The sequence below is a fragment of the Triturus cristatus genome, chromosome 9 (genome assembly GCF_964204655.1).
Source record: "Triturus cristatus chromosome 9, aTriCri1.1, whole genome shotgun sequence".
Lineage (NCBI taxonomy): Eukaryota > Metazoa > Chordata > Amphibia > Caudata > Salamandridae > Triturus > Triturus cristatus.
The window spans coordinates 478,551,204-478,563,883 of NC_140592.1; the positions used below are offsets into that span (position 1 = coordinate 478,551,204).

At 45.0% G+C, this 12,680-nt stretch overlaps 1 protein-coding gene across 1 annotated transcript in view; it reads right to left on the bottom strand.

Moving 5' to 3' along the window:
* The window catches only part of LOC146798161 (uncharacterized), a 203,575-nt gene that overhangs the window by 129,574 nt on the left and 61,321 nt on the right, over positions 1 to 12,680 (bottom strand). Inside the window, exon 3 of the mRNA XM_085625412.1 lies at positions 6,985 to 7,140. Within this exon, the coding sequence (XP_085481538.1) occupies positions 6,985 to 7,140 (156 nt within the window). The remainder of the gene's footprint in view (positions 1 to 6,984; positions 7,141 to 12,680) is intronic.

The window sequence follows — 12,680 nt, forward strand, 5'->3', positions numbered from 1 at the left end:
AAGGTCTCTCACTGAAGCCTAATGCAATTCTCAGTTTTGGGAGAAGAAAAAGTGGCTGATCTCCTGCTGCAAACTAAATCAGGGTCCACCTTAGATCCCCGCCCTCCGCATATTCTGCAGCTGGTCCCGGAGGAGTTTAGTGCTTCTCTGTCTCCAATACTAAACCAAATTGTAATCTCAGGGATCTTTCCGCTGACCTCGAAAAAAGCCTGTAGAAAAAAGCCTGTATTCGTCCTCTCTTAAAAAAACCTAAGCTTGATCCCCTAGAGGAGAAAAACTAACGTCCGATCTCTTGCCTACCTTTACCCGCTAAAATTCTGGAGAAGGCTATGAACTCTGACTTGACAACATATCTGGAGCTAAATCACATCCTTGACTCTACCCAACACGGTTTTCGATCGCTGCATTCTACTGAGTCTGCTTTGATTATAGCAACAGAGGAAATTCGGAAGGTGGTGGATGGTGGAGGAAAGGCTGCTCTAATATTGCATGATTTGACAGCAGCCTTCGACACCGTTAACCATGCGGTATTAGTCCGAAGGCTACAGGATGTTGGCATCAGTGATAAAGCATCAGCCCTTCTTACCTCTCTTCTATCATCCAGGGAACAACTGATCCTCTGGGATGACTTTCAGACTGAAGAGTTAACTCTCCCTGGTGGAGTTCCCCAGGGTTCTGCCCTAGGCTCTACATTGTTTAACATATACGTTGCCCCTTTGGCTAGACTCATAAAAAGCTATGGTTTCACGCTGGTGTCATACGCAGATGACACTCAGCTAGTGATGTCCGTAGCACAAACCATGGACGTAACAGCTGCCGGGTTTTGCAAATGTCTCTCCGCATTGATGTCCTGGATGAATTCCAACTTCTGAAAACTGAACGCGGAAAAAACAGAGGTGGTGGAGTTTGGAATCAAATCACCGGTCTGGAGCCAATTATGGTGGCCATCGGTAGCCTGTACCTGCCCGGTACTGGTTAATAAGGCAAGGAACCTAGGCTTTCTAATCGATAAAGACCTTACCCTGGCATTACAGATTAATCAAGTCTCGTCAGCTTGCTTTTTTACTTTGAAAGGCTTAAGGAAGATCCTCCCGTTTATCCCTTTCTCTCTGAGGAAAACGGTGGTAGGAGCCATGGTCTTATCGAGAATAGATTACTGCAATGCTCTTTATTTGGGAGCAGGTGCAGCCCAATTCTCTAAACTTCAATCAATTCAAAATGCGGCAGCGCGAGTATTGCTCAAGCTACCCCAACACCATCCCACCTCCGCTAGCATAAAGCAACTGCACTAGCTCCCAGTGAGACGCCGGGTTGACTTCAAGGCACTCTGCCTAGTACATAAAGCCCTATTTGGAGGTGGGGCCAAGGATGTGCAATCCTTGTTTCCTCGATATGTACCATCGCGTCTCCTAAGATCTTCTACTTCTGGATTGGTACACTTTTCAAAGATCAAAAAAGCAAGGTGGGAAGGAAAAAGCTTCTCCTTCGTAGCGGCTAAATTATGGAACTCCCTTCCTCTACAATTGAGACTTCAGCCTAGCAAGTCGTTGTTTAGGAAAGAATTAAAAACCTGGCTTTTCACCCATCCCTGAACATGTCTGTTGCTGTCCCTGCACACCATTCAGCGCCAAGACGCCTCAGCAATAGTGTGCTCTACAAATAACTCAGTCAGTCAGTCAGTCAGAACTAAGTGCTTCTTGGTTCTTATCCTCCACACCAGTCTTTGAGGACTGCATCGTACCTGTCTTCCAATGCCTGTTCTGCGGAGGCGAATGCGAGTTGGACATCTGTCTGACACCTCTGACGGAGACGTCAGCGGACTTAGACTCCAGGCTGGAACCTTTGTGGTCCCATGCACGACTCTGTCCCCAGTGTATTTCCATCTTGACGCATCGCTTCCTTGAGAAACCGCAGGTGCCTTTAACGACTGGATTAAATTTCAGCTCCAGCATTGACACCGAGGTTTCGAATCCGGTAACGGAAGCCAACACACAAGCTGTTGGCAGCGAGGAGTTTCATCTATGCACACTTGACGTGCTATGCGAGGTATAGGAATGTTTGTACCCTGCTGAAGCAGGCAGTGATAATGTTATGTCTCCCAGCCAGGACATTTAATCTGAATCTGGCTCACCATGCGCTGGGAATGAATATGGAACTTTTTCCTTCCCTTTATATTTCTAAAATAACTTTTTCAAATGGACACTTTCTATCACGAAGCATGGCCTTCTAAGTACACTTGCAGTAATTCAACTTGTGTGATCGAACTCGTTTAGAACTGTGATTTGCGGAACTTTACGACAATGTCAAACCTTACCAAAGAATATTTTTCCTCGTTTTTCTAACAGTTTTTAAATGATTTTTAGAAACATTTCAAATAACTGCTTAATAATGTTATACACTGACACTTATAAAAATGTGTATCTCAGAATGTGCATTATTATTGTTAAGTATAAGGTGGAGTGGATGTTATATTTCATATTGGTACCCAGATATAGGTCCAGGGAACATCGTACACTTTCCCTCCATCAGCTACCGTTATTTCATATGAACGAGCCTTATAAGGACATAACTCTAAATAAGGACAGAATGCCTTATAGGTACCAAGAGGGAGTGAAGGAGGGGAAAAGAAAGGGGGAAAACCATCAAGATTATAACACACATCTATCATGGAAAGCATCATGGTGGCAACCCAATAGCGAGGTGAGTCGGTTTCCAGAGTACAGTTCACCAAAAAAGCAAAGTCAGTGGAATCTGAGGAAAGCATGGCAAGTACAAGTGGTCTACTTATTTTAAGCACCCAAATTTGTCTTCCCCCAAAATCCCCAAAGGAACTCGCTTTTTCATGTGGTTCAGAGACCCAACTACTTAGGTTTAATTTCCCCCATCTCAGATCTCGATTTTATAATATATTTGCCACTCTAGAAGCCAATAACTGAACTCTCTTTACAAGTCTCTTAGAGCTGCCTCTCAACATGAGCAAGAACCTAACAGGAAAGTTGCTTCTCAGGATGAAAAGCTGATCCTACGACAGGACCTTTCTGCTTCAAGACTTGGTGGGACTGAAACATTTCCAATTTTAAGACATTGCATATCCTGAACTAAATCTCTTCACTATGTCAGCATGAATCAGCACTCTAGAATCCGGAACAAATGCAGTTGTGAGAGGGACGTTTCTGAGGATGTCCTGTTGGGACCACACTGCCCCAATTCAAGATTGTCACGATCACTGGTTCTGAGCTTTATGGGTGTGTGGCAGAGCCAAGGCGTAGGGAAGCCCATTAAAAGGGTTAACCCCTCCATACACTGACTATATTCTCAGAAGAAGGGTTCTGACACCTTTTACACAACCTCTGAGGTGCAAAAAAAATGCCAAAACAAACTTCTATGCACAGGAAAACAGTTATATTTCATATCGGTACCGTAATATAGGTCAGGGAACATCGTACACTTTCTCTACATCAGCTCCTGTTATTTCATATGAACGAGCCTTATTAGGACATAACTCCAAATAAGGACCGCATGCCTTATAGGGACATCACGCCTTAAGGGCTATAGCCTTTTATGGACTAAACCTTTCACCTAGTTCAATGCCGAGGATGGGTTTTTCTCAATCGATATTGCTAAGACGTCATCTGTAGCACATATGAATAATTGATGAGTACACTCTCCAGGAGGCATACTTCACCTCTCCCATCAACGCACAAGGGTTAATCCCCAACATTATCCTCATACTGAACAATGGGTAACACACGTACATAGACTGTATAAATACAACACCTCTTGCTATCAGAAGGCAGGGGGAGCCGAGACTTCAAGACCGACACACTGACCAGAGACGCTGCAGCTCCGGCATGCCATCGCTCTAGCTGACAGTGGTCTGACGATCCCTTGCTGGGTGTCCAGCTCAAGTCCAGGAAGAAGTCCCACACTGTCACTATTCAGATATGGGGGTTCGACTCAATCCTAGAGGGATTCTTGGCACTTAGACATTAGGCTCTTAGGCTTAGTAGCTCTTTCGCACCTTCTTACATGCTAGGTACACTTGAGTACATCTAGTCAGGCATCTTAGGAGTATGCACTTTATTTTATAAATGCATTTCATATTCATGTATATGTTCGTGACTATTGCACAATGGTAGAACAATACTATTCCTTTTCATTCACTGTACTGCTGGTTCTATATATCTGCTACTGTGTTACAGTTGTAACAGCGCACTTATTCTACATGAGAAGAACTACGGTACAATAAATTCTTATTGTTAAAACGCTCAACTGTTTCTTCTCTGTATCTCTCTGAGAGCAAAACAAGCAAGCATGAGTGACTGGGTGAAAAGTAGTATATTGTTTCCACAAGTCTGAAGTTATTGTGTTCTGAGGTTGCCAAAAACTAATCTCTCTGATAGCAGGAGATTCTAGTGGCACTGCGAGCTAGCTAAAGCAAACCATAGGCTAAAATATGCGGCGGGGTGCACGGAATCAGTCTGCCACCAGACCCGCAGTATATGTTATCCGTAAACAGCATAGGTCCTGCATGACAGGGTACTATTAGGACTACACTACAAAACCTCATTGCAGCCCCAGCAAATTTAGTGTAAAATTGTGATCTCCAGACAGCTGTACAAGAGAAACTTTGTTATTCTAATTACAGATGACAAGATAAGGTGGTGCTAACATGCCCCACCAGAAGATGGCCAGTTCACACTTCAGCCTCTACCTTCAACTTCCGGAAGCTTACAGGGTATTCCGAACTCTGATTCACAGCACAATCAACACCTTGAAAGCTCATTGCATCATCATTTATGCACACTGGCACATCAGGATAACATTCAATACAATAAAAACAAAACAGTAAAAGCACAACGTCAAAAGCAAGATACAGCGTACACCTAATAAGCACTTAGCACGCCCTGTCGGATCTAGATGACTAAACTCTATGGGATCTCTGCTAATGCATATTAAGCGTCCATTCCTCTCTCCACTTTTTCTCAGCTGGAGAGCAGGTATATCCATGTGTGTCCCAATCCAATCCACTTCTTATGGCCATCAGTTTCTTTTCTGCACAGGACTCTCTGGAAATTTCAGAAACTCCATTCAGTTACTTAACACTGAATCCCCGGGAATACACGTGCTTAACCTGTAGGCATCTGACCTATCATTCCTTAAATAAAGCCAAAGAAAAAAGTGTGGTGTGTGTTCTACTTTGGTTATCAGTACAGCAATGTACACATGGCAACATCAGAAGGAAAAATGCTTAAGTGTTTAATACAGGTCTAAATTTTGTGTTCCGGCTGCAGCTGAACTCATTAACATATGAGAGAAACCTAAAGTAGTTATGTAGAAACCCTAGCAGTAGCAAAGGATTACAATTTCTCATGCCAAGATGAGTTTAAGTATCAACCAGACCACTAGCTGTGACTAACAATGATAGGGTAACCCAAGCAGATGATACCCGAGTGCTCTCACAAACCAAGGAATCTAGAGAACGGTTACCTGAAACCATAGGAATAACTACATTAGTCATGTGATACCGGATGTAAAACCATGAAATGGCACAGAGTGCATTTAACCAGGGCTAATGCAACTACTCTGAGTAAAATACTTAGAAAAAAGAAAACCAGCAACAGAAACTGAGCTAAGCAAATGGACCCGGGTGATAAGCAGTATCAATTGAGGACAAACATGATCAAGGAAAAAAAACAACAAGCATTTAAATCAAGAAAAAAATACAAGAGATACAACATTGTGCTCATTTAATTAACCTGGCTCCACTATGACAAATACAACCATAGGATGCACGCTTCTTAAGGGATCCATCACTGCAGTAGATGTCCTAAGTGAGAAGGGTATGTCCTGACATGGGCCTCGTACTCAATGTACAACAGGACTCAGCTATACCTTTCTAACAAGACCTAAAAAGGTCAAAACAGGTCTACGGCTGCTTATGTTACCACCTGGAGGGGAAATGGCGCCAGCAGTTGAGACTGGACTTTTCTTATAGGACCGGGACAAAGGCTGACTTGCATATTACTGGTCTCTACCTAGAGTGGCACAGTGGGTGAAAAACAATGGACTGAGATGCAGACCGAGCAATTGTCAGTGACAGAGATTAATTCAAGTATTCTGTCCATCACTTTGTTTGTGTTGCAGATCTGAGAAGAAACACATCCAAGAATTATCCTAACCCGATTACGAGCAGGAATTTCACAAGAAGATCAAGAAAATAAACGTAGTCTACAGGTGGGATTTAAGAAGGTTTCAGAATGTCTTGTTGCTCTTCTCCTCATTCATGGTCTCTGGCAGTTCCATCAAATGGGCCATAATATATAAATGATATGTGGCAAAAGCTATTTTGTGCGTTCTACTTGAGTCCCTGATGTGACTTTAGAAATTGATATAATTCCTTGAGGTTTGTGATTTTTATGCTTTTACAGGTACAATGAGAGAGGTTGGCCTCAGGCAGGACAGTACAGGATGCATAGTAATGTGGGTACATTTTAGAAGCCCCTAAAACCTCCAGTGAGTGCTGGAATAAATGATCAAATCTTTGCAGTAATCAATCACACTAGTTAGGATTTCCCCCCTTATACACCCAAACTTAAACCACATGCACTCTCCCTAAACTCCTTATCTAAGGTTCTCCCACAAATTCCAGCCAAAGAACTCTGCAAACACAAGTGACAGTCACCCACCAACACCAACACCAAAGACCCTTTCAAATTCTCTACCCTAAAACACCCTAACTGCCTTCCACACTTAATAGCAGTTCGACTTGCAAGCTCCTACACTTGAAACATCTGCATCCCCAATCGAGCCAAGGAAACCTCCAAATATCACCTGATAAACACAGCCCCCACAACCGTTTTTAGTCCAGGGACTTCCCATAACAGACCATAGCTATACGGCCACTGCACTCCCTCTGACATCGCAGTCAGCCCTCTTAGTGTGCCCATGGTTCATTCCCTCCCTTTTAGTCTTATAGCTCACCTGCCTTCCGGTAACTCGAGCTGGGCCACATCTGCCTGCAGGAAGATAATGTTGCCACGCTGACCATTATCTTCTTGGTTCTTGTCCAGAAAGTTCTGCATAAAATCCACTGCTGTCACGTGGTTGGCTAGTTTGGCAAGATGTCCAGTGAAGCGTCTGTAGGTGTGCAATAAAAGACAAAAACACAATGATCTTTGATGGCAATAGGTGTTGGCCAGATTGCAGTGGCGTAACACAAAATTGTGCCACACCCCAACTCCTACCCCTGCAGAATGTGATTAGTGACCCCTATGTTTTGCATATCTTACACCTGTTCATTCGCCTTGGTTTGAATGGTGGGGCCACTGAAGTGTTGGGGCCCACTGCACCCCCCCTGCATGTGTAATAATGATGCACACAAAACTAAAATTCTGTTTAAAAGAAGAGTATCCTGCATGACTGTGGGGAGCATGCAATCCAATCCTTTATTCTGTCTTAGTAAACTCAAGGTATATCTTTGCAGGTTTTTGATTGTTGCATGACTGAACACAACACTCCCAAAAGGTTACTGAGGATATGCCATGTACTGAGACACCAGAACATGACTCTGAGGTCAGGCGGAGCACCCAAAATGTTGCTTTCATAGAAGAGTGTTCACGCTCCATTTACTGGGAGGAGAGAAAGAAACTGGCAGTCGTTGCAGTATTAATTTCTAGTGGAAGGGACAGCTTTTGTTTGTCTCGTTCAGAAGAGACATGCCTCCTGGCCTCTCCTGTTAAAAGATCTGCTAGTCTTCCTCACTTAGCTCGATTGATCCAATAGTAGGGGACATGGATGAAGAATGAGTGTCACTTTCTATGAGCGTATATTGTGAGCATGGAGTATGTGTGTGCTTAATGACTAAACGCAGGAATAAATCTTGCAATTTATGTGTGACGATGACTACATAAAATAGAGGGCTTAAGTGAGTTTCCCACCTGTGTTTAGCCTTAAGATAGGCTTGGAACTTTCCTGTCCCCATCCAGAGGTTTGTACTGTAGCTCAGTGGTCCCCAAACTGTGCGCCGAGGCTCCTGGGGAGCCGTCAAACCCAGCCAGGGGAGCCGTGCACAAGGCACTTTAATGCATTTAATGTTGAAGGGTCTGTTGGCTTCAGTTAAAACTAATTAGACTTAAATGCATGATGTTGATGATTTGTAAGATATGTGCCTAAAGCTGTAAACGTAGTGCTTAATTGATGACATGTCGAGAGAGATGACCTCCATATTTCACTGGATCACCACGTACCAACGCTCCCAAAGTAAGCGGTAGATGCCTGATTTATTTTATTAGACTCATTAATAGTTTCATTTTTTTCCAAATGCATTTTACACCAATGCAAGTTATCAGGAAAGTATAGTTGTCCTGTCTATTGAACACAATAAGTATTATTAAATATTGACATTTGTACTTGAACCATAGGTACTTCCAGTACACATTTCTTTCAGTATACACACATTTCCAGACAGGCCTGATCTCTCCTTGAGCTTAGGGAAGTAAAATACCACTTATGGCATAATGCCAACATTTGGAAGCAGGAAAGAGGGACGTTTAAAAAAAAAAAACAATCGGAGGAATTCATTTTACTTGCTTTGATTTGAAGGCAATTTTAGGGAGGAGAGAGCAAAAATAAAGCTGTATGTGGTTTAAAAAGTCGTGAGTCGCCCTGCTGAGACAGGTGCGTTGGCACGTATGACATGCGCAGAAATGGAAGTGCATGCAAATATTCTTCAAGCGCAGAAACACTTTAGCAATGGGGCCTACATGTATAGGGATGCTATCTGAAAGTGGGATAAAAATGTTTGAGAGGGTACTCTAAAAAAGGCATGGGCAAAGAAGTATAACTAGGAATATTTTATTAGAGGCGCTGCCTTAGTAATCTGAAACACCCTGCATATATGATTATAAAACCTTCATCAGCTTTATCCCAATTAATTTCAGGGAACAAATGCAAGCACTCCTGAGGCCAGGCTTACATCCTCCCCACCCTCCATAAAACAAAACAGTGGGAGCCACGGGTCGAAAAAGTTTGGGAACCACTGCTGTAGCAGGTTTCTGCTGGCTGGTGGAAGGCGTGGTGTATCCTTTCCTTTGTCTCCCTAGGGAGCAAGATCCCAGAATCTTCTTGTCCCTTTCCCCAATAAAGTCATTGAAGTCTTGTTTCAGAAGTTGGTTGACATGGATGCCTTTTCTTTTCCTAAGTAGTTTAGCATCAATCTCCCTGGCCTGAAACTCACAGCTCCACAAAGGATGTGACTGTAGAAGTCAGCTGAATAAACAAAAAGTGAGATGCTGCCTAAAACCAGATGCAGAGATGAAATCCACGTCTGAAAGACCATCAGCTGAGCCCCCAAAGATTTCAAAATTCCAAAGAAGTAGCTGGGGAATAAATAATGGGCAGGTGTCTTGCTGAGGGTACCAGGGATTCTTGTGGCCAATGGTGGAGTTACATTGCATTGTACCTGAGAAGATAAGTGTGTAAAAGATTGTTTGTGGGCTTGCTTTTCTGGTTGGGGACCAGAAACCTGCAAGGAGAATTATAGACTGCCTTCTGAAGCAAAGAGTAGGTTGAAACTCTTCTACTACAGGACAACCTGCCTTGTGGTCATGGCTTTATGGGTAAAATTGGCAGTGGTGTTGGCTGTACTGGTTGTAATGGTAATGGTGGTGATTGTGGTAATAATATTGTTGGTGGAACCTGCGATTATAAAGGTGGTTGTGGTGAAAAACACAGTGCTAGTTGTACTGGTTGCAATGTTTTTGGTGCAGATGGTAACAGTATGCGATAATGATGGTTATGGTGTGGTAGTGGTGGTAACAGTAGCACTGGTTAATGGTGGTCATGGTAATTGTGTCAGTAGTCGAAGTTGTAATGGTGGCGGTGAGGTAATTATAGAAGTGGTTGTAATAATGGTGGTAGTGGTAACAGCAATAGAAATGATAGGTTGTACTGGTGGTGGTGGTAACAGTAGTTGTGGGTGTGAGTGAAATGGTGGCAGTTGTTGTGGTGGTGGCTATGACCTAAAATGAAACATACCTGTGTAAAAACAAAAAAGCAATTAGGTGGCCAATATAAGACCAGGTTGGCATTTAAGTACTGACAAAAACAATTAAAAAAGAATATAGCTGTGAAAAAGACAAAATATTGATTGCTTTATGTATTTCATGAATGAGATACATAATATAAAGTGTGGTGATTGTGCACTGCAATGTAAGCACTCCATAGAAGGTAGAATAATACAGAAAACAACCAAAAGCATGTGGATAGAGGACAATACCCCTCAGGATGGAGTCAAACCCTCTCTATGTTTGCTTGAAAGAACTTGTAACAATACCAGCTGAGCTGTGAAGCAGGCCAAAAAAGACAATGATGTTCATTCAAACACTGATTATCTAAATCTCGGTCCAAGCTGACAAATCTGCATACAAGAGAAGAGGAAGAAGTGACCAGAAAAAGCCAGTTGAAGAGAGACAAAAATCCAACTGTGCAGAACACTTCACTGACACTACAAACCATACCTGGGAGATTTTCAGTATCTACAACAAACTGACAAAACCAGAACCGGTATAAAGTACAAAACACATCAATTGGTGGTCTTCCTTATACAATCATGACCCTTGAACACAAAGTTTAATGATGAAATAGCAAAAACAAGACAAGGACACTGATTGATTTGAAATTCGAAATACAGTGATTGATTACATCGCTCTATCAATACTTTAAAAGTATGTACAGTTGACAGCATAGAGGCTTGTAATTGGAGGTGTTAAACAGCAGGGCACTATTCCTTTTCTACGCCTTCCTGAACCCGGTTGGATCTCTCCATCCATACTCTCAGGGTCCACCAAGCCAACCCATGTGGAACCCTTCTCCTCACCTGTGGACACCACCTGTGCAGCACCTAGCCTTAACTTGCTCACAGGTGTGTCCCAACAGACAGACAGCAAGCCGCAGTGACCAGTGACAGTGGTCAGGGATGAGACCCAGGCCTTATGCCTCTCAGGGCCCTCAAACCCCTATGGCGTCAGAGGGTGGGGGGCAGTAGCCACAGGTGCTTGGCACCCTTTGTCCACTCCCTTTCCTGTCAGGTCGGGTCTGACAACCTGGCACTGACCCACCAGCCCCGGGCCTGTATCTGGCGGCTGGACAGGAGGCTGGGATGGGCGGTTCCATACCCGTTCCTCCTCTTCCTTGGGGCTCTGTACCCTCCCACCTGGAGCGGTACCCCCTTCTAGAATAGTCAGGGCACCTGTGGCAGGTGTCCTGCACCATTCGCCCACCAGTTCAGGGGTTCTATCCTGCAACTGGGATCCCAGGTCAGGGGGGACACCCCGGACCTGGCCCTCCAACCTAGGGTCTACACCCTCCAGGTGAACCGGGGTCAGAGGCGAGGACTCCCTCCCTCTGCACCCCCTTCCAGAATTCTGCACCCTCCTACTCGGAGCGGTACACCTCAAAGACAAACTGGTAGAGACACTGCTTACAGATGTCCCTCCCTCCAGTTCAGGACCTCTCTCCAGCAACTGGTCTCCCAACCTAGGGTCTAAACCCTCAGGTTGCACCGGGGTCAGAGGCGAGGACTCTCTCCCTCTGCACCCCCTTCCAGAGAGCTGCACCCTCCCCACTGGAGGGGTACCCCTGGAAGCCAAACCGGTCAGGACACAGCTTACAGATGTCCTTCCCCCCCAGGTCAGGCAGATCCTGAACCTGGCCTCCCAACCCACGGACTAAACCCTGCGGTTGCACACCTGCCTGGCATGCCAGGACTTCTGGTTACTCACACAGTATCTCCCCGAGGGTGACACATGACTCATGTGTCTTGTGACAGTCTGCCTGGCGCAGATCTCCCGGCCCCTGTCCACCTGACAGTGCGCGAAGATCCCCCAGGACAGAAGTGGTGTCACCATGGTCACTCCTAGGGGACTCAGCCCTTCTGGCTGGTCCCTGACCCACTGGTTCTCCCACTGGGGAACACATCCCCCTCTCACCCCTCAGTCTGGACTTCTGCACCCTCCCAACTGGAGCGGTACCGCCAGACACCAGAACCACTGGAGCTCTGTTTACAGAGGCTCCAGGTTCTCCTGACACTAGGAGATCCTCCTCAAATGGCCTACTAGCACTGTCTAGGCCCCCAACCTGGTGTTCCCTTAAGGAACCCACCAGGCCCTGAGACTGGGTTTCGGGCACCTTGGGACCCACAGTCCCACACTCACCCCTTCTCCACTGAGACAGGACGTGAGCCCCTACACCCCTCCCACTACACTGGGACCTAACCGGGCTACACTGAAACTCTTCCACCTCACAGGTCTGGAAGATATCTGGGCCACTCCTTTTGGGATCACTCCCCAATGCCTCTCCAGACCTTTTGGCATCCAACCAAAGGTCTGCTTCCAACGCAAGCTCTCTGGAACCAGAGAACTCACACTCCACCGGGTGTTGGTATAGCTCTGGAAAACAGGGACTTAAAATATGCTCTCCAACAAATGAATCACACAGCCCCCCACAGTTGTTAACCAAGCTACTGTTTGCCTCACCCTCCAGTGCCTCACACAAGTACCCCACACCACTCTCCTGAGATTGGCAAGACAGTACCTGACTGTCTCTGTCACACAACTCACACTCTTCTGGGCGGTCTTCACACTCACATACCAAGGTTTCTACCATGGGGAACCCCTCTC